This window comes from Protomyctophum bolini (assembly GCF_963924005.1).
Source record: "Protomyctophum bolini genome assembly, chromosome: 11".
NCBI classification, from domain to species: domain Eukaryota; kingdom Metazoa; phylum Chordata; class Actinopteri; order Myctophiformes; family Myctophidae; genus Protomyctophum; species Protomyctophum bolini.
Window position 1 is genome coordinate 30,903,801 of NC_137872.1, and position 21,319 is coordinate 30,925,119.

The following is a 21,319-nucleotide window of genomic DNA, read 5'->3' on the forward strand; positions in this document are numbered from 1 at the left end:
CGATCCACATTGCTCAGGGACCCATTCTTCCAAGTGTTGTTTATTACACAGTCACAGCAATAAATCAATATGAATTGAGGGACAACTATATGAACAGTTTTATGTGAAATATACTTTTCATTTGGAATAATCGTGCATTTCTACCACCACTGATCCATGCATTAGTGACAGTAATGAACTTGATCTCATAGTAGTGAATGGTGAAAGTCTACCAGACTCCAGAGAGTGAGGCAGAGGTTTACTTTAATTTGCACATTTATTTTACCCATTAAGACCATCTACAGATTCTACAAAGGTCTTCTCAATCTTAACAGTTATCTGAAAAAATGTACGGTATGTTGCTAAATCAGTGGTTTTCAAACTTTTTCATGTCAAAGACTCCCAAAATGTATTTGGCCTTATGAAGTGGCTGCTGCTTGCATATCTGCACATTTTGAATAGCCAAGTGGTTAAAATCTAAAATGACAGATGCTTTTCTGCTTTTAATGGGTTCATTTAATTTAAATTTGTATATTTATCATTCAAACCTTGTTGGGCCGTTGCTGTCATTAGCTCTTTAAAAAAAAAGATGCAGAAATATGGATACATTTTTCTAAGGGTATCCCGGAAAAAAGAAATAAATAAACAGTTTAAGTCCTGTATTCTTACATTTTTATTTACTGTCCTTTAACACAACTTTATATACAGTTATGTGACCCCCACATACCCAACAACAGGCAAACAGGAGTTTTGTGGTTATTGCTCCGGGTCGGTATCTGAAGCATTGCTAGCATGGTCACATGTTGGTGCTCATCCGGGTTTGGCTGGTGTTGGCAGGTGTGAGCTCTCCTTGGCCACCTTCCCTCGGTGGCGACTGAAGAAGAAAGAGAAGGAAAAAAAAGACATGGATGACTTTCTGTACAATAAACTGGACACTACTACGACCACAGAACACAACTTTTGTGGTAAGCATTTCTCTTGACTCACTCCAGGGGTGGACTGGCCACAGGATGTACCAGGCATATGCCTGGTGGGCCGTCTGGGCCAAATGTTACATTTGTTGTCCGTCTGTTGGTTGTGTATCATTGTTGTACTGTAAATGTGGTGGTGTTAAGGGCTTGTATTTGTAGTATTTGTATGGGCCTTAACCCCAAAAGTCAGTAGAGTATCTGCGCTCTTGTTGTGGTGGGCCAGTCTGGGCCAAATTCCGTGAAAATGTCCGGGCCGAATTTTCGTCTCTTTCGGCGACCGGATGTTATGTTGTCTAACTAGTGTGTGTTGTCACTTATTTCTTGCACCGTGCATTATTTGTGACTAGAGCGGTGCCCATTGGGCACTGGCCTACTTGGAACGATGCAAGTCGGAAATGCATGCCCGGCACCCAGTTATGCCCACCGGGCACTGCACCCCCTGTGGGGGTGTGGAACGCGTGAGTCGAATTTGAAGTTGGTGGGGCGAACGGTTTTCGAGTTAGGTGGATTATAGACGTACGTACTGTACATACACACGTACAGAGACTTGTTGCATTTATAGATAGGGAAATTAACCTCCCCTGGCTCACCATCAATAAAATAAAATACATTTCTCATACACGCAACGACTACGCCTCAAGTAGCGACACAACTCAAACAACGTACATAGTTAGCCCATATCGTACGGCATACTATAGCGCGCCGTTTTTCATCATTTTTGAAGATTTGAAAAAATGACGAAATGACAAAAACGATGAGAAACGAGGCTAACTTTTTTTTCCAAAAATTCAAAAAACATGGGCTATAACCCATCATTTTGGACCATGGGCTATAGCCCATATCGTACGGCATACTATAGCGCGCAGTTTTTCATCATTTTTGAAGATTTGAAAAAAATGACGAAATGACAAAAACGATGGGTTATAGCCCATGTTTTTTGAAATTTTGAAAAAAAAAGTTAGCCTCGTTTCTCATCATTTTGGACCGTGGGCTATAGCCCATATCGTACGGCATACTATAGCGCGCCGTTTTTCATAATTTTTGAAGATTTAAAAAAAAGGACGAAATGACAAAAACGATGGGTTATAGCCCATGTTTTTTGAAATTTTGAAAAAAAAAGTTAGCCTCGTTTCTCATCATTTTGGACCGTGGGCTATAGCCCATATCGTACGGCATACTATAGCGCGCCGTTTTTCATCATTTTTGAAGATTTGAAAAAAATGACGAAATGACAAAAACGATGGGTTATAGCCCATGTTTTTTGAATTTTTGAAAAAAAAAGTTAGCCTCGTTTCTCATCATTTTGGACCGTGGGCTATAGCCCATATCGTACGGCATACTATAGCGCGCCGTTTTTCATAATTTTTGAAGATTTGAAAAAAATGACGAAATGACAAAAACGATGGGTTATAGCCCATGTTTTTTGAAATTTTGAAAAAAAAAGTTAGCCTCGTTTCTCATCATTTTGGACCGTGGGCTATAGCCCATATCGTACGGCATACTATAGCGCGCAGTTTTTCATCATTTTTGAAGATTTGAAAAAATGACGAAATGACAAAAACGATGGGTTATAGCCCATGTTTTTTGAAATTTTGAAAAAAAAAGTTAGCCTCGTTTCTCATTTTTTTGGACCGTGGGCTATAGCCCATATCGTACGGCATACTATAGCGCGCCGTTTTTCATCATTTTTGAAGATTTGAAAAAAATGACGAAATGACAAAAACGATGGGTTATAGCCCATGTTTTTTTTATTTTTGAAAAAAAAAGTTAGCCTCGTTTCTCATCATTTTGGACCATGGGCTATAGCCCATATCGTACGGCATACTATAGCGCGCAGTTTTTCATCATTTTTGAAGATTTGAAAAAAATGACGAAATGACAAAAACGATGGGTTATAGCCGATGTTTTTTGAATTTTTGGAAAAAAAAGTTAGCCTCGTTTCTCATCATTTTGGACCATGGGCGATAGCCCATATCGTACGGCATACTATAGCGCGCCGTTTTTCATCATTTTTGAAGATTTGAAAAAAATGACGAAATGACAAAAACGATGGGTTATAGCCCATGTTTTTTGAAATTTTGAAAAAAAAAGTTAGCCTCGTTTCTCATCATTTTGGACCGTGGGCTATAGCCCATATCGTACGGCATACTATAGCGCGCAGTTTTTCATCATTTTTGAAGATTTGAAAAAATGACGAAATGACAAAAACAATGGGTTATAGCCCATGTTTTTTGAAATTTTGAAAAAAAAAGTTAGCCTCGTTTCTCATCATTTTGGACCGTGGGCTATAGCCCATATCGTACGGCATACTATAGCGCGCCGTTTTTCATCATTTTTGAAGATTTGAAAAAAATGACGAAATGACAAAAACGATGGGTTATAGCCCATGTTTTTTGAAATTTTGAAAACAAAAGTTAGCCTCGTTTCTCATCATTTTGGACCATGGGCTATAGCCCATATCGTACGGCATACTATAGCGCGCAGTTTTTCATCATTTTTGAAGATTTGAAAAAAATGACGAAATGACAAAAACGATGGGTTATAGCCCATGTTTTTTGAAATTTTGGAAAAAAAAGTTAGCCTCGTTTCTCATCATTTTGGACCGTGGGCTATAGCCCATATCGTACGGCATACTATAGCGCGCAGTTTTTCATAATTTTTGAAGATTTGAAAAAAATGACGAAATGACAAAAACGATGGGTTATAGCCCATGTTTTTTGAAATTTTGAAAAAAAAAGTTAGCCTCGTTTCTCATCATTTTGGACCGTGGGCTATAGCCCATATCGTACGGCATACTATAGCGCGCAGTTTTTCATCATTTTTGAAGATTTGAAAAAAATGACGAAATGACAAAAACGATGGGTTATAGCCCATGTTTTTTGAAATTTTGAAAAAAAAAGTTAGCCTCGTTTCTCATCATTTTGGACCGTGGGCTATAGCCCATATCGTACGGCATACTATAGCGCGCCGTTTTTCATCATTTTTGAAGATTTGAAAAAAATGACGAAATGACAAAAACGATGGGTTATAGCCCATGTTTTTTGAAATTTTGAAAACAAAAGTTAGCCTCGTTTCTCATCATTTTGGACCGTGGGCTATAGCCCATATCGTACGGCATACTATAGTGCGCCGTTTTTCATCATTTTTGAAGATTTGAAAAAAATGACGAAATGACAAAAACGATGGGTTATAGCCCATGTTTTTTGAATTTTTGAAAAAAAAAGTTAGCCTCGTTTCTCATCATTTTGGACCGTGGGCTATAGCCCATATCGTACGGCATACTATAGCGCGCAGTTTTTCATCATTTTTGAAGATTTGAAAAAAAATGACGAAATGACAAAAACGATGGGTTATAGCCCATGTTTTTTGAAATTTTGAAAAAGAAAGTTAGCCTCGTTTCTCATCATTTTGGACCGTGGGCTATAGCCCATATCGTACGGCATACTATAGCGCGCCGTTTTTCATAATTTTTGAAGATTTGAAAAAAATGACGAAATGACAAAAACGATGGGTTATAGCCCATGTTTTTTGAAATTTTGGAAAAAAAAGTTAGCCTCGTTTCTCATCATTTTGGACCGTGGGCTATAGCCCATATCGTACGGCATACTATAGCGCGCAGTTTTTCACCATTTTTGAAGATTTGAAAAAAATGACGAAATGACAAAAACGATGGGTTATAGCCCATGTTTTTTGAAATTTTGAAAAAGAAAAGTTAGCCTCGTTTCTCATCATTTTGGACCGTGGGCTATAGCCCATATCGTACGGCATACTATAGCGCGCCGTTTTTCATAATTTTTGAAGATTTGAAAAAAATGACGAAATGACAAAAACGATGGGTTATAGCCCATGTTTTTTGATTTTTTGAAAAAAAAAGTTAGCCTCGTTTCTCATCATTTTGGACCGTGGGCTATAGCCCATATCGTACGGCATACTATAGCGCGCCGTTTTTCATAATTTTTGAAGATTTGAAAAAAATGACGAAATGACAAAAACGATGGGTTATAGCCCATGTTTTTTGAAATTTTGAAAAAAAAAGTTAGCCTCGTTTCTCATCATTTTGGACCGTGGGCTATAGCCCATATCGTACGGCATACTATAGCGCGCAGTTTTTCATCATTTTTGAAGATTTGAAAAAAATGACGAAATGACAAAAACGATGGGTTATAGCCCATGTTTTTTGAAATTTTGAAAAAAAAAGTTAGCCTCGTTTCTCATCATTTTGGACCGTGGGCTATAGCCCATATCGTACGGCATACTATAGCGCGCCGTTTTTCATAATTTTTGAAGATTTGAAAAAAATGACGAAATGACAAAAACGATGGGTTATAGCCCATGTTTTTTGAAATTTTGAAAAAAAAAGTTAGCCTCGTTTCTCATCATTTTGGACCGTGGGCTATAGCCCATATCGTACGGCATACTATAGCGCGCAGTTTTTCATCATTTTTGAAGATTTGAAAAAAATGACGAAATGACAAAAACGATGGGTTATAGCCCATGTTTTTTGAAATTTTGAAAAAAAAAGTTAGCCTCGTTTCTCATCATTTTGGACCATGGGCTATAGCCCATATCGTACGGCATACTATAGCGCGCAGTTTTTCATCATTTTTGAAGATTTGAAAAAAATGACGAAATGACAAAAACGATGGGTTATAGCCCATGTTTTTTGAATTTTTGAAAAAAAAAGTTAGCCTCGTTTCTCATCATTTTGGACCATGGGCTATAGCCCATATCGTACGGCATACTATAGCGCGCAGTTTTTCATCATTTTTGAAGATTTGAAAAAAATGACGAAATGACAAAAACGATGGGTTATAGCCCATGTTTTTTGAAATTTTGAAAAAAAAAGTTAGCCTCGTTTCTCATCATTTTGGACCGTGGGCTATAGCCCATATCGTACGGCATACTATAGCGCGCCGTTTTTCATCATTTTTGAAGATTTGAAAAAAATGACGAAATGACAAAAACGATGGGTTATAGCCCATGTTTTTTGAAATTTTGAAAAAAAAAGTTAGCCTCGTTTCTCATCATTTTGGACCGTGGGCTATAGCCCATATCGTACGGCATACTATAGCGCGCAGTTTTTCATCATTTTTGAAGATTTGAAAAAAATGACGAAATGACAAAAACGATGGGTTATAGCCCATGTTTTTTGAAATTTTGAAAAAAAAAGTTAGCCTCGTTTCTCATCATTTTGGACCGTGGGCTATAGCCCATATCGTACGGCATACTATAGCGCGCCGTTTTTCATAATTTTTGAAGATTTGAAAAAAATGACGAAATGACAAAAACGATGGGTTATAGCCCATGTTTTTTGAAATTTTGAAAAAAAAAGTTAGCCTCGTTTCTCATCATTTTGGACCGTGGGCTATAGCCCATATCGTGCGGCATACTATAGCGCGCCGTTTTTCATAATTTTTGAAGATTTGAAAAAAATGACGAAATGACAAAAACGATGGGTTATAGCCCATGTTTTTTGAAATTTTGAAAAAAAAAGTTAGCCTCGTTTCTCATCATTTTGGACCGTGGGCTATAGCCCATATCGTACGGCATACTATAGCGCGCAGTTTTTCATCATTTTTGAAGATTTGAAAAAAATGACGAAATGACAAAAACGATGGGTTATAGCCCATGTTTTTTGAAATTTTGAAAAAAAAAGTTAGCCTCGTTTCTCATCATTTTGGACCGTGGGCTATAGCCCATATCGTACGGCATACTATAGCGCGCCGTTTTTCATCATTTTTGAAGATTTGAAAAAAATGACGAAATGACAAAAACGATGGGTTATAGCCCATGTTTTTTGAATTTTTGAAAAAAAAAGTTAGCCTCGTTTCTCATCATTTTGGACCATGGGCTATAGCCCATATCGTACGGCATACTATAGCGCGCAGTTTTTCATCATTTTTGAAGATTTGAAAAAAATGACGAAATGACAAAAACGATGGGTTATAGCCCATGTTTTTTGAAATTTTGAAAAAAAAAAGTTAGCCTCGTTTCTCATCATTTTGGACCGTGGGCTATAGCCCATATCGTACGGCATACTATAGCGCGCCGTTTTTCATAATTTTTGAAGATTTGAAAAAAATGACGAAATGACAAAAACGATGGGTTATAGCCCATGTTTTTTGAAATTTTGGAAAAAAAAGTTAGCCTCGTTTCTCATCATTTTGGACCGTGGGCTATAGCCCATATCGTACGGCATACTATAGCGCGCAGTTTTTCATCATTTTTGAAGATTTGAAAAAAATGACGAAATGACAAAAACGATGGGTTATATATCGTATATATATATTTTGAAATTTTGAAAAAAAAAGTTAGCCTCGTTTCTCATCATTTTGGACCATGGGCTACTACATACTATTGGCAGTTTCAGCTTTGTAATCATGTATATTGAAGAGGTAGTTAGAATTTCACAATGCTTTCACATGCTTTAGAAAAGGTTGGCAAAATAAATCAGCTGGGCAGTGTGTGCACATACAGTAGAGGTGCTACTTTTCTACAATTTTTTGGGGGCCGATTCCAATCACTGATTTCACACAATTTAGCAGCATTCGTTTTTTTTTTCATGATGTATCTATATTCTTTTATTTTTCACCTTGACGTGGATCTGGTTGCGCAGCACGGCTGCTCTGAGGATCATGGCTTTGGCTCGTCTCTGAAACTCCTTGCCCATGTGGACGGACTTCTCAAAGGTGGTGCTCCTCTGGTCCACGTCACGGGCATACAAAATCTATCAGCAGCACAACGAAAGACCATGTTAGGGATTATAGAATCTAACAGTACAACAAAAGACCCATGGCATTTCGTTCAACACGTTCACAGACACACATTAGATATACCAGTACACGTATGAACGCGCACAGTGAACAAGGAAAGACTGCTGTCATTTGCTGTGCTCTGCACAGATGGAACAAACTTCAGGAGGACTCTCTTTAACTGGTTCGATCGATAGTAGACATTTAGGGTGCTTCTTGAGGGGACATCCTCAAGAAGCATTGTGACTGCATCCGTTTGATGTTACCCGATACAGTTTGACGGCAGCTAATTGTTTAATCCAGTGTTCCACCGTGCGTAAAACGCTATACCCGACATTTGTTTAATGCATTTAATTCGCCGTTTTAAAATAATTAAAAAGAAACAGCTGATTTATCCGGGACCTGATGACGAGGCCGTCGTGTTATGATGACGAAACCGGAAATCAAGTCATCATCTGGGCTGCTAGGGCTTCTGGGAAATTGAACTCAATGTAAGTTTGGACTACAATACCTCATGGAGGCGGATCCTGTAGCCTAGCACATTGTAATCTCTGCTGGTGCTGATGATCATAACATGCCGACGGACGGCTTTTCGTCGTTGAAAGTTGCAAATACTTCAGCGTATGCTCTAAAGCAGGGGTAACCAACCAGGGGTTCGCGAGCTACTGGTAGCTCGCGGGAACCTTTCAAGTCGATCGCGAAGTGTCAGACCCATTGGAATAATGTCAGTGCCGCTCGTCACATGCAAATTAATTTTGAGCAGAGCGCTGTGGCTCTGAGTTTGAGAATAGACCCCATCGTCCAAGGGTGTGTGTGCGTGTGTGTGGTGGGGGGGTGGTATCTTAGCAACACTGAATGATCTTTCCCATTGGTCGTGTGCTCGTATCATGAGCCAATGGCTGCAGCTCTGAGCTTCCCAGACCCAGGTTCATTCACATACACATGCCGTAAAGAGAACTGACAGCCACAGGGCTGCAGCCTGCTACCATATTAGCAGCTGTGAGCGCTCTTCTGTCTTCTCTTCTCGTGAAGAAAGCAGGACAGAGTTGTCAAATAAATCCCGCCGTCATTCATACTGTATTTATTCTCCGACCCGACATTAAAATACGGAACAACGTGCGTTGGGATTTGATCATTGATGCAAATTCTAAACATATGGATGCAGCTGCAGAAGTTGTGTTGCTTAAAGGAATGCATAGTTGCGTTCTCCTCAACTGCTGCGCAGCAACAACAAAAATATAAAAATGAGGGGAAAAAAAGGAAAAAAGTCGTTCGACACGTCGATTTTAGGCTTCGATTCGTCGATTGGCCACATACGAGTCGTTTGGCATCCCTAATAACATTATTATTCTCCTCCTCCTCCTCCAACAACTCGATAACGTTCTAATTTTAGTTTGTTACTCATTTTCTGAGCCATGCAAATAAACAACAACCAGCACTGACTGGAGACGGTAGCTGCTTTTGTATCAAACCCTTTCCTCTTTACTGAGCCTACTGTCATTGAACTGCTGTCCGATAAAATGCAGGATGTGTTTGCATTAACTTCAGATATTTAAATGGAGATTATTGGATTAGTAAGTGACTGTCACCTGCAGGTCAGAGCTAAAGAGAAGGAATTTTGGTCTCTTGTGAGCAGAGAAGTATCCCCTGATTGTGTCGTGTGCACTGAAGCTGCATGCCTACATTGGTTCCACGTACTTATGTGAAATGGCCTTTTCACAAATGAAAATAATAAAATCCAAGTTTAGAACTCGTATGACTGACTCACATCTTAATGACACCCTCAGACTGGCAATCACTAAATATGAACCAGATTTCAAAACGCTTGCAGATAAAGTGCAGTCACAGCAGTCTCATTAAAGGTGGGCTGACCCTGAGAGTATGTCACCATATCTGTGCAAATATATATGGTCATGTTATGCCTATGTCATTTGAACATCTGCCAATGTGAATATTCATTGAAATGAGAAACAAAATATTTCTAATACTAATTATTTCTAATTTGTCTTAATATTATGTGACATTGATAATATAACTTACTATAAGTATTTATTCTAATTTAAGCTTTAGTCTTTGTGTGGATGTGTGCACATGCATTGAGCCTCTCAGAAATAGCAAAAAACAAGTGTTTTTTCTAACACGTTTTAGTGGTAGATCTTGGCTTACAATTGGGAATAAAATGGGCTCTTGGGCTTGAAAAGGTTGGTTACCACTGCTCTAAAGGTAATACAACAATCTCGGCAGCGTAGAATATTTGATTAAATAGCGGGTAACACGTTTTATGGAGTCAAACTGTTAATGTAATGTGGTTCAAATGTTTGTTAGTGGTTTTCACCATGCGTGTTCAGGGCATCATTAAAAAGAGAGCTTGCTCTCAATGGACTTCCCTGAATAAATGAAGGAAAAAGAAAGAAAGAGCTGGGCTTAGCGTTACAGCTGACCAGACACAAATGTCTTATATTATGCTGCATTAAGGCCACATTTACACGGCAACGGTCTCTAGAGAAAAGGGCCAAATAAAATATATCCATTTAGACGACAACGGCGTCGGGGGTTGAAAACGTAACTATGTGAAAACCCCTTCCAGAGTGGAAATCTTTCAAATTGCTCCACCTGGCGTCTCTATATTTGTAAACGGTGAATCCGCAAAACGTGTGACATCATGGCTCACTTTGCGTATGTTTATTACATTGGTGCAGAGCTGTAGGCGATATTTGAGTTCCTCATCTTAGGAATACAAATTTAGCAAGCCGATATTGGTGAATGTAAACAGTCGTGTGATAGGAAATACAACGGAAGTGGTTCTGCATGCCTGGTCTGTCTGGCAGTGCGTCACCGCCAGCTGCTGTAAGCACCAGGCATGTACACTACAGCGTTTTAAATAAATTGAGCCTCTGACTAAACGCAGAATAAAAAGTGAGAACGCAACGGGACTTTGCCCAAAAGAGACATTTCTCCCCGTGACCCAAACTAGTTGAAAATAGCAGATAGATCGGATATTTTAATAACACTTGTTTTCTACTTTATCGAATTTTTGATTCATGAAAATGTTAGCTTTTTTGGAAATGTATTTTGAAAATGTTTTGAAATAATAAATAAAATAAAGGGACCCATAAAACTCTAGCATTTTGGGGGTAAACGGTTGTCTAAACGTGCCATGCGTGCGTTACCTTGCTGTGGGAGTCGATGCGTCCGTTGATGAGTCCTTCTAGAATCAGCTGTGTGAGTTCGTCCTCCAGAGCAGGTACTGTGGTGTTGAAGGCCTGGGCCATGTTCATCATGTCTGCCGACACGTATGGGCTGAAATACTGAGAGAGAGAGAGAGAGAGAGAGAGAGATTAATGTCTGGATGGGCGAACAGGAGATAGAAAGACATGGGAAGCGAAAGAAAGATGTGAATTTGTCTTTAAGTCGTACGTGTCAGTAAGGTAAATAGCAATGTGTGTGTGTGTGTGTGTGTGCGTCAGACAGACGTTACTGTGAAAAATAACTAAAAGCTAGTGTGAAGAAATGGGTTAATAAACAATACAAGCGAGCGTTCTCTGTGGACTCACCTGTATTAGAGCTCTGTTCCTGATCTGTGTGTACAGGGTTCTGACATGAGGAGCCAGGTACATGTCCAGCAGAAGGTTGTCCTGGAGGACACACACACACACACACACACACACACACACACACTTTAGCCCATTCTACAAAATAATCCTTACAGTTTTCTGAGAATGTTATGCTGCTATATAATTCAGCGGTGCTCAAACGTTTGGATCCCCTAAATGATATACGTATTTGGCTGCAGTGCCGACCCGCATCTCAAAATATTTTGTTCCAGGTAGCCCCCAGAAGCAAAGATTGAGTTTAAAATGTTTCCTTTAAAAAAAAGAAATGGGTGAACACAAATGACTGTTTATTTCCGACAGCATTTATTGACCGTTGGAAATGAATCCGTCAGCTCTTACCTTCATTTCGTCAAGTAGTTTGAGACAGGAGGCGTACTTGGACTCGTAGAATGTAAAGATGATGTCACGGACTTGTGGCTCTAACTCTAAAAATAACTTAAAGGTGCTGGATGGGAGAGAGAGACAAAAACAAAACAAAAAACACATTAATGTTGCAGAATCATGAAACGTCAACATCAACAAGTTTGATTTAGTTTTAGTCATAGGGCCATTTGCACCAAGAAAGATTAAGCCTTAATCTGGTTTAAATCAAGGTTTATCTATTAATCCAGTTGCACCAAACTTTAAACCTAGTTTTCACTAATCCGGTTTAGTTTTAAACCATCCTTTTAATCTTGGTTTTGTTTTTTTAATCTTGGTTTTAATTTTCACAGTAAACCTGGATTAATGTCAATCCTGTTGCACCACTACTTTAAACTTTGATTTAAGTATCAATAAGGGATTAATTCTAAACCAGCAGGAGAGGAGGTTTAATTGAAAACAACATGGCAGCATATATACCTCTACATGTTTGTTGTTTGGGAAACTATCGGAGGAAGTGGTGGTGTGTGTGATCGACGGAACAGATCTATAAACCTACCACGCACCACGGAGTGACCATACGTCTGTTGTTTTTTTTAGCGAGCGAGACGACTTTTATTATTATATATATTTTTGCTGCAGGCACTATAATTTAAACATTCTCAAATATGAATGAAATAGTAATGCTAATGATGCTCACGACTGCTGCTGTTTATTTACAGCGCAAAACCAAGATGGCGGACACACAACAAAGTTTAATAAATGAATTAATCACAGTTTAAAGTTTTAATCACAGTTTAATGGATTTTAATCACAGGTTAAGGATTTAATCACAGATCTGTTGAGCAATGCTTAAAATTAAGTGGTGCAACACAACTCGAATTAAAATTAATCCTTGATCAACAAATCCCTGATTAACACTAAACTAAACTTTATTTAATCTTTCTTGGTGCAAACGGCCCATAGTCTTTTTAATAAAGTTCCATGTAGTTTAAATGATTTTTTTGTGAAATGTCAAATCTGAAAAGATTTTATTTTAGTTTTTAGTCATATAATTTGAATCGACCAAATCTACAGTTGATTTAGTCGAGCAGGCTTTGATGGTGTCACAGCGCCTGATTTGTAGACAGACTACCAAAAGATCACACCCGTGTGAACTGAGTGGTGCAACTCCCCTCCCCCCTCCTCTCTCTCTCTCTCTCTCTCATTAGCAGGCATCAGTGCAGCACTATCTCTCTCTCTCTCTGTTTCTGGCACAACAGTGCCCCTACTGGTACTCATACTCGTGCCCATAGTCACATAGGTAGGTAGGTTAACGTCACATAGGTGAACACATAGGTGAACACGGACATTGCTGTTCCTTGGAGTGGTTGCACCACTCAAAAATAGCTGATCTACAAGTTCACAACACGTCACAGGGACTCGCCTTAGTTCTACTGCATCTCTTCTCCACTAGTCCCTCCCTTAACATTTCAGTTTGTATTCGTTGACAAATTGTCAATATATTTAGTCTTAGTCATCATACAAGCTAATTTTAAATTCTAAATTCAAGCGTGAGTGAATGAAGTGCACAAGTCTCTGTACCTGCTTGAAATTACATTTCGTTGGAGCTCCTGTCTGTCGAATGTTGCCAGCGCACAGAAACCTCCGTACACGGCTACGTTACTGGGAGACAGAAGCTGGAAGACACATAGAACATAAATTAAATGCATTACCAGCCAATAGAAACTAAACTCTGTCCACCGACTGTGTGGCATGGGACAGGTCTGCTCTGCAACATTGATACTGTAGTAGGCCTGTTGAAGCTAAAGTCAGCAGTATTGTGTTATAGGTTAACTCACCTCTGGAAAATCACAGTGGTCAAAGGAGGCTAGTAGGAAGCACTTGGCTGCTGCCTTGTACTTCTGAGACGCCAGCTCTGCCAGGCCTACAGTACAGCACCCAGACAGTGTACACAAAGATGACGGGTCAAATATCCCCTTAACACCATACAGTTGTATATCGTTATTTATTACATACAAAACTTTTTTCTTCCAACCAAATTTAGCAGAACATTTACAACTAGAAAAAGTGCCCTTCTGGGCACAGGTCTCCACCAGGAGGATAGGAGTGTGTGTGATGTTTGGCAAAATGTTTTTAAAAGTAATATAATCATGTGTGTGTGACTGTGTGTGTGTGTGTGTGTGTGTGTGTGTGTGTGTGTGTGTGTGTGTGTGTGTGTGAGTGTGTGAAAGAGAGACGCGGCTTGGCCTGTTGTAGCGCCACCATGAGGCTGATTTGAAAACTGTCAAGTGACATTTCTTCCTCAGCCTAGTGGGAATATGCATGCACAGTTTCACCGCAATCGGACAGCTGCGTTGAGTAGTTGTGGCAATTTGTACAAAACGGGTACAAAGCGGGCTACTCCTGAAAAGTTTAGAAGCCAATCGTAGGCAATGAAGGTGGATTATGAGAAATCAAACAAACCCGTCTTGATCACATGACTATGGAGAGCATGTGTACCGATTTGCGTGAAATTTGGATAAAATCTGAAGGAGTAATATTAAATAATGTGTTTTACATATGTCAGCCTCCTGGTGGCGCTATAAAGAGCAGATGTGCTCAGATATGCAGAGGTTTTTCCTTGGCCTCTAGGGAGTTGGCATACAAAGTTATCCACAGATCTGTGCAGTTAGAGGTAAAAACACTTTTTGGCCAGTTATAGCGCCACCATGAGGCCAAGTTGAAAATGTTCACGTGGCATTTCTTCCTCGGCCTAGTGGGAATGTGAGTGCACAATTTCACGTTAATCACATGATGTGTTCATGATTTGCAGCATTTTGTTTGAAAGTGAGCCCTCCTGCGAACTTTGGAAGCCAATCTTAGCCAATCAGGATGGAGTCTGAAAGACCTGTTTCGTTGAATAGCTCTAGAGAGACTGTGTACCAATTTGCATGATGTTTGGACAAAATCTGTAGGTGTACTTGTACTGTCCAAAAACTTGTTTTGCACAAAGCCGCCTCCTGGTGGTGCTATAACAGGCTGTTCTGGAAATTTTGGGGCAGAGGTTCATCGTTTCCATCCAGGGAGTGTGTGTGCAAAATGTGGCATCGACCGGGTTACCGAGATTAGCTGTTCACATACGGACGGACAGACACACGGACGGACGGAGTGCAAAACATGCCTTCGGCCTGGTGGAGACAACAAAACATACTCTCTCCCCATGCCTTCGGCCTGGTGGAGACGATAACCATTGACATTCACATTAACTGATAATATCCGACTATCCAAACATGCATTGAGTTTACCATCGCAGACATTTACCTGAACCGTGGACAGACTCAATACAAGTTAATATGCCAAGGGCTAGTTCCATAAGTGAAATCATATTGAAGAACGCAAGTCTTATTATAACATTATCAAAAAAGCTCTCAAATGCTGTAATCACCATCAAGAAACAAAGAGACAAAGTAATCATGAGAGATGGCAGTATTCCTTTACCTGCAGCACATTTTAATTTGGTGAGGACCGATTGGTTTTGACTGTCTCTTTCTCCTCTTTGCTGGAACAAAAGACACACATACACAACAAATGAAAACACAATCAGAAAAACACATTTACTCTAGTATCACTACAAGTGCTTCATCGTGGCTAAATTAATCCTTACTGGTATTGCATTATTTGTTTAAATGCATGCAGTCATGCTAACAAAATAGACACCAGTTATACCTGAGGTATAATCAGACATGTATGTTTGAGGAAATTAAATACATTTAAGACTCCCATCAATTTAAACCATATTATACGTCTTTGTACGCCAATCCAACAAGCTCACAGGAGGCAAAATAAAAGTGTTACATTGTGGTGCGTTGTGAGCCTGTAAGTAAGTCGCCTTGGTCCCGACTCCCGAGCCATGTGGCCCATACTGTAGGTCAGAAGCCTATCTCCCATTTGTGTAGTATGAGGCAACTTGATGTACAAGTCACATCCTGGACATGATGCTAGCACTGTATGCCACAGGACCAACCCTCAATCCAACCCTTGATGCCGAGTGCCAAGCAGGGAGGCAATGGGTACCATTTTTATAGTATTCGCCTATTCGGTATGACTCGGCTGGGGCTGGACTCCCAGTCCTCAGGGCGCGCACTCTGTTCACCTATTTTCACCTATTAAACATGATGCCAGGTTTAACATGGTTACAACAACAAAAAGGTGACTCGGGTTAGTGGCAAACCATGGTGCTTAGCTTACCTCTGCTATTTCTGGGGTAGACTCAGCCTTGCTGACGTAGCTCAGCACATGGGACCAGTTCTGGAGGTAAACGCTGACCTGGAGAAGGACAAGAGAGAGCTTTTTGTCTTACACCCAAAGTCACCATGCCGTCATCCCTTCCAGTTTTAGTCTAACCAGGAGAAAGTCTGTCAGTCATGTCATGTTCTATAGTGGTTCTCAAACTTTTTCATTCCAAGTGCCTTGGTTTGTCTAATATGTAACGCCATCGGCACTATTCCAAAGCCCCCTCGGGTACATTGTTTAACTATTTTCAGCTATTGGATAATATATTTTTTGACGGGTAGATCTTGTTGAGCCATTTTGAAAGTAGCTCTCAAGTCAAAAAAGTGTGGTCTACTATCAAAGTATTCTAAGGCCTGGACTTTGAGAAAGCCTGCCATTTACCTTGATAACATTAAGACACATGTTAATGACATGCTTGGCACTGGTACAGTAGTCTCTGGCTCTGGAGTAACACTTGAGAGCGTTGCTGAGGTCACCACAATCTAGATAATGATCCCCCAAGTCATCGTGTCCTCGCCTGGGAAGAGGGAAAGATAACCAAAGGCCATGGTTAAACAGTTTGTTGTTTTTAATTTATGATGATGAATTATTTATTAATTATTTTTACAGTAGAAGGACAAGATTATGTTTTCTCTTCTCTTCATTGTTGACTTCTTATACAAGTCTGATTTCAGTAAATAAAGTCATTGTAAACAAGGAGGTAAATGTGCCTTGAACTGTAATTACACTTGCGATCTGTCTCTTTTGAAAGAGACATAGAAAAGTGTGAGTGTGGGTTTGTAAAATGAAACACTGCCTCTGAGCCAAGCATACCTGATGCTCTCTTTGATGGAGTTTCCTTTGTAGTTCTTGAGGTCGGTGTCTAGTTTCTCCAGTTTGAGCAGGGCTTTCTTCCGGGTGGACTCGGCCCAGGCTGTGTCCAGAGCCGGAGGGTCCGCTGCTCCCTCGGGCACTGCGTCCGGTACACCCTGGACCTCACTGTAGTGTACAAGTACAACAACACATACTGGATGTTTTTACATGAGCTGACTCTACATAACTCAGTGCCGTGCTTCTCAAACTTTTCAGGCTGTTGTTCCGTTCTTATATTATTTGACAATCGTGCCCTAGGCGATATGTGGTCATTAATTAATCTCGCCCCAAATCTCACCCTAGGAGAACGACCTTTTAGACAGGAGGATGACAGAACAGAAGCCGGCAGAAAGCTTTGCTCTGAGCCATGTTTAATTATACAGTCAGGATCAAACAGTTCACCAAGCCCAACAATACAGCCTGGCCTGCTTCAGAGACATCATGTCTATCGGTTTTCACACCGTCCTCAGACAACATGATGATCCCAAACACACCCAGTCTGCATACGGACGTACCGGGAGGCCTCTGTGAGCTTGCGATGAATCTCCTCGTACGCGTCCACATTGAAGGTCCTCTGGACGAAGGTGAGCGCCATCTTGAGAGCCTCGACGCGGAGCTGGGGACAGTGCTGAGCGATGAACTGGAGCCTCTCGATCCTCATCAGGCCGCTGTAGCTGGCCGCATACTGCTCCAGGTCCTGTAGGACAACATTAACCATATTACAAGCACATGGATTCTGATTAGGAATGCACTGATGTGGACATTCTTGGCCGACACCGATACCAATGTTTAAAATAACAATTTAGCCCATAGCCGATACTGATAATGAGATGTTTCTTTAGTTTTGTCGTTTTTTATTTCCACCTCTTGTGCCAGGGAAACAAATACATCTTCAATACAAGAAATAAATGTTCAGAATCTACAGCTTGGTAGGCTGCAGATAACCAACACACCAACACAGCCAAAGCCAAATGTATGCTTATCGGGGCGCCCGCTGTCCTAGAGGTCCAGGCGCATGCCACATATAGGCTCTGGCCTTACAGCGCATTGCGTGTTCGAGTCCCCTTTGATTAAGATGATGATTTGCAGATACCGATATTGACCGATAACGGCAAATATCGGCCGATACCGATATGTGGCCGTTACATCGGTGCATCCATAATTCTAATACACCCCTACTTGAACTTGATGGGTAAAAATGCAATTTCACCATCAACGGTATCAGTTTATTATACATTTATGTAATCTAATTTAATTTACAGAGTGAGGCCACCACAGTTCTGACTGACATTTCCCTTTCTCCTAGTTGCAATTCTGACAGTCTAGATGTGTTCTATTGGTGGTTGCAATTCTTCCTCTGTCAGTGAAAAGTGGCATTGATGCATTCTTGCACATATTGTAAACTACACTGTGTGTTGTGTTGTGTAGTTATCTGCATACCAGTGTTGGATTATCTACGATATAGTTGGTGTCTGGAGCATTCTGCTGGTCATCATGAGGGTCAACATCAATCTGCATTGGCTCCACAGCCCCCTGCAAAAACAAAAACAAAAAATACATTAGGCAAAGACTAACATCCCTCGGCTCGCTCAGATCCAACCATAACGTCTTTGTAAAAGCTGGTATCTCAGCTATATGGTGCTCTGTCTAGTACTGTGCTGGCTTGTTACCTAGTAATGCCTAGTCTCGCGTAGCCAGACAACTATTTAACATTCTTCCGCTTTATATTTTACTCATGATAGCTTTTCCACTGCTCCACACGGTATGACGGAAGCATTTGGAAATTGCGAGAGGCAACAGTCTGGCAACGCGAGACTACCTAATGCCCAAATACTCTAGCCTGACACTTTTCATTTAGTTTCACTTAATTAAATATATATTTTGAATGGGTGTGAGGCTGTGAGCTAGTGATTCAGGGGCTGGAGGCAGGCTATAAATACTGTGCACTGGTTATAATTGTTCTGAATGTTGGAGTTTGGAAGCGCTCCTGCTGCCTCCTGCAGGTGATACGAAGGACCATTGAGTGATTTCCAGTTCCACAGAGCGCTTTCAACACTCCAAATTATCACCTGCACGCCACAGAATGATTTGACAGAAAGTAGACTTTGCAGATAGAAAGAGTATAATTCAAGCTCTCCGTGCAGCTGCAATGTTGGTGAGTGTAACACAATCAGATAGGACTTTTCTGTTTAGATGCATTATGAATGAATAGGGGGATTATTCAATGTGAGCTTAAAATAAATTAAAGAAATTACATGACAAAGGATCGGCATCAATAAGCTTTGAGCTTCAGCCTATGCCTTTTCGATCAACTATAAGAGAATGTGAATATTTTAGGTAATGATTTATGTTACACTGTTGAATTGATCGAAATAAACTAAATTATACTTTGCTTTTTGGATCAGAATGAATCAAATAAATGATATAGTACTGGTCAGTTATTGTCAGTTTGCAACTTTGCACTGAAATTCGTCTTGCAGACTTGCACGCAACACATACACACATTGGACATAACATAACATAAAAACAAAATTACATACATAAAGACAAAGGCAAGAGCAATGTCTACAGCTCAGTCTAGTCCTGGCCAAACCCCTGATTAAGCCTCAAAGTCGACTAATGGACAAAGGACTATCTCCTTCCTGAAGGCAGCAACCTACACTCTCCATGCAACACATGGCTAGTATTTGAGGTGATATAACTGATATTCCTTGCTAACCTTAGCTGCTGTTATCATACGTGGATGTATAAAGTCCCTGAAGGGCAAATTGATTGCAGCATCATAGACTACCGGTACATCACTACAATGAACAAACACAATAACATACAAATACAATACACATAGCCGATACCAGGAAAAGTACAATAAGTGCACATTTGACCTCAAAGTGCCAGGTGTTAAAGACAAGTGCTATGCAATAAAGTGCATTGACATGGAAAGTGCACGTAGTCCCAGAAGACCATGTACTGAAGTGGTTGTCCAACAAACTTTGAACAAATGTTCAGTTGTTGCAGCATGTGACTTTAAGCCTACAACAGACAAAACAACCATAACAGGTGGTACAGTACTGAAGAACACTCATTAATAACAGAAGTGGAAAAACAAAAGAAGAATCCGTCTACTAGCACCAAAAGAGGTTAGTAAAACGGAGAAGGAAAGTGATTCTTTGCTTTGTTTTCTTACACACAATCTACGACCCAAACTCTTCCATCACCTGCAGTTGCCATACATCTCTCTCATCGCCACCTCTGCATCCTCAGACTCCATCACCTCTCATCATGATCTCTCTTTTAGTAGCTCGAGAAATGCACACACATGTATGACAGCTCACACTCATATTAATGAATGAGCAGCAACATCAAGGTTAGCTGAATGCTCGCTTAGCCAGCTTATTATATGTTAAAAATGACTGCAGCATAGCCATGCTAGCCAACTCAATCACGTACAGCTATACTTGCCTCATTAAATCGTGTGGACTAGTACAACAGGCAAAGTAGCCATACAGACATTATGCAGTCAACTTGTTTGGAAATCTACAGCTGCATTTTGAGCTCTTATAAAAGCTTCCCCACCATGGCATGTATACTTGGCTAACAGTTAGCCTTATCTAGCTATTTGGCTACCATGAGTTGAAAGTTGAATTACCGGTATGAAGAATTGGGGGGGGGGCGCTATCATTGTGTAATTCCGACGTGTATAAATAAATCATACACTTTTCAATGAGTGAACTTTTTACCTGAAAGTTGAAGACCTGCACGGGCAGCGGCATCTCTGTTCTGTTGTCAGAGTATATCCCTCCCTCAGTCCCAGTCAGACTGTTCTCTGTTGTTCTGAATCACGATAACATCCGGTGCGTGCAGCTGCTGTCAAGTCACAGCTTCCGGTCCGATTCCGATTTCAAATTAAATCTTCAATGTTCCCTTTTTTACTTTCTCTTTATGATTTCCTCATATATATATATATATATATATATATATATATATATAATATGACATTGTTGTAAACAAGTTTAGTGCTTTTACTGCTTTATCTTGCTTAGGTTCGTCCACAAAGTGTCAGTTTTTGTATTGACTTGCGCTTCCGCTTGAAATGTACCCATTCTGCATACTGTGAAATAAACATTTCAAGCAATCGATCAATCAATCAATCAAACAAACAAACAAACAAAATAATGGTACGATTTATAGCATTGATTGATTGATTGATTGAGTGATTGATTGAATAGTTTGTAGAATGGGTACAGACTAGTTTAAAGAAAATACAGGTCAATACAAAAACTGCTACGAGGATAAAAACAGAAAAAGCACTAATTTACATAGGGTCCTCCACAATTCATCAGAACATTTAAAGACATGCAAATACAAATATACACTTATAGCCTACAGGAGGCAGGGAAGCATCATAGAACATTAAATGGTCATTATGTAAAGTAATAAAAAATCACACCCGTATGAACCGAGTGTTGCAACTCCCCAAAAAATTTAGTCCCTTGTTTGTGTCCTGAATCTGGGTTGT

General features: G+C 40.0%; 1 protein-coding gene across 1 annotated transcript; it reads right to left on the reverse strand.

Moving 5' to 3' along the window:
* Positions 1-634: 634 nt before the first annotated feature.
* LOC308323543 (COP9 signalosome complex subunit 1) lies at positions 635-20,619 on the reverse strand. Its single transcript, XM_080775269.1, has 14 exons — positions 20,541-20,619; positions 18,244-18,336; positions 17,319-17,500; positions 16,765-16,929; positions 16,333-16,468; positions 15,907-15,984; positions 15,157-15,217; positions 13,518-13,603; positions 13,261-13,355; positions 11,656-11,761; positions 11,257-11,337; positions 10,873-11,010; positions 7,543-7,677; positions 635-853 (listed from the first exon to the last, which is right to left on the reverse strand). The coding sequence occupies exons 1-14, from the start codon at positions 20,571-20,573 to the stop codon at positions 776-778; spliced, it is 1,467 nt and encodes a 488-aa protein (XP_080631395.1). The 5' UTR covers positions 20,574-20,619; the 3' UTR covers positions 635-775.
* Between the last annotated feature and the right edge of the window lie 700 nt (positions 20,620-21,319).

Coding starts and splice junctions, on each gene's coding strand:
- LOC308323543 (XM_080775269.1), bottom strand. CDS start 20,573: ATGCCGCTGCCCGTGCAGGTCTTCAACTTTCAG. Junction 7,678..10,872: donor GCATCGACTCCCACAGCAAG/GTAACGCACGCA, acceptor TGCTGCTGATAG/ATTTTGTATGCCCGTGACGT. Junction 854..7,542: donor GCAACCAGATCCACGTCAAG/GTGAAAAATAAA, acceptor TTTCTTCTTCAG/TCGCCACCGAGGGAAGGTGG.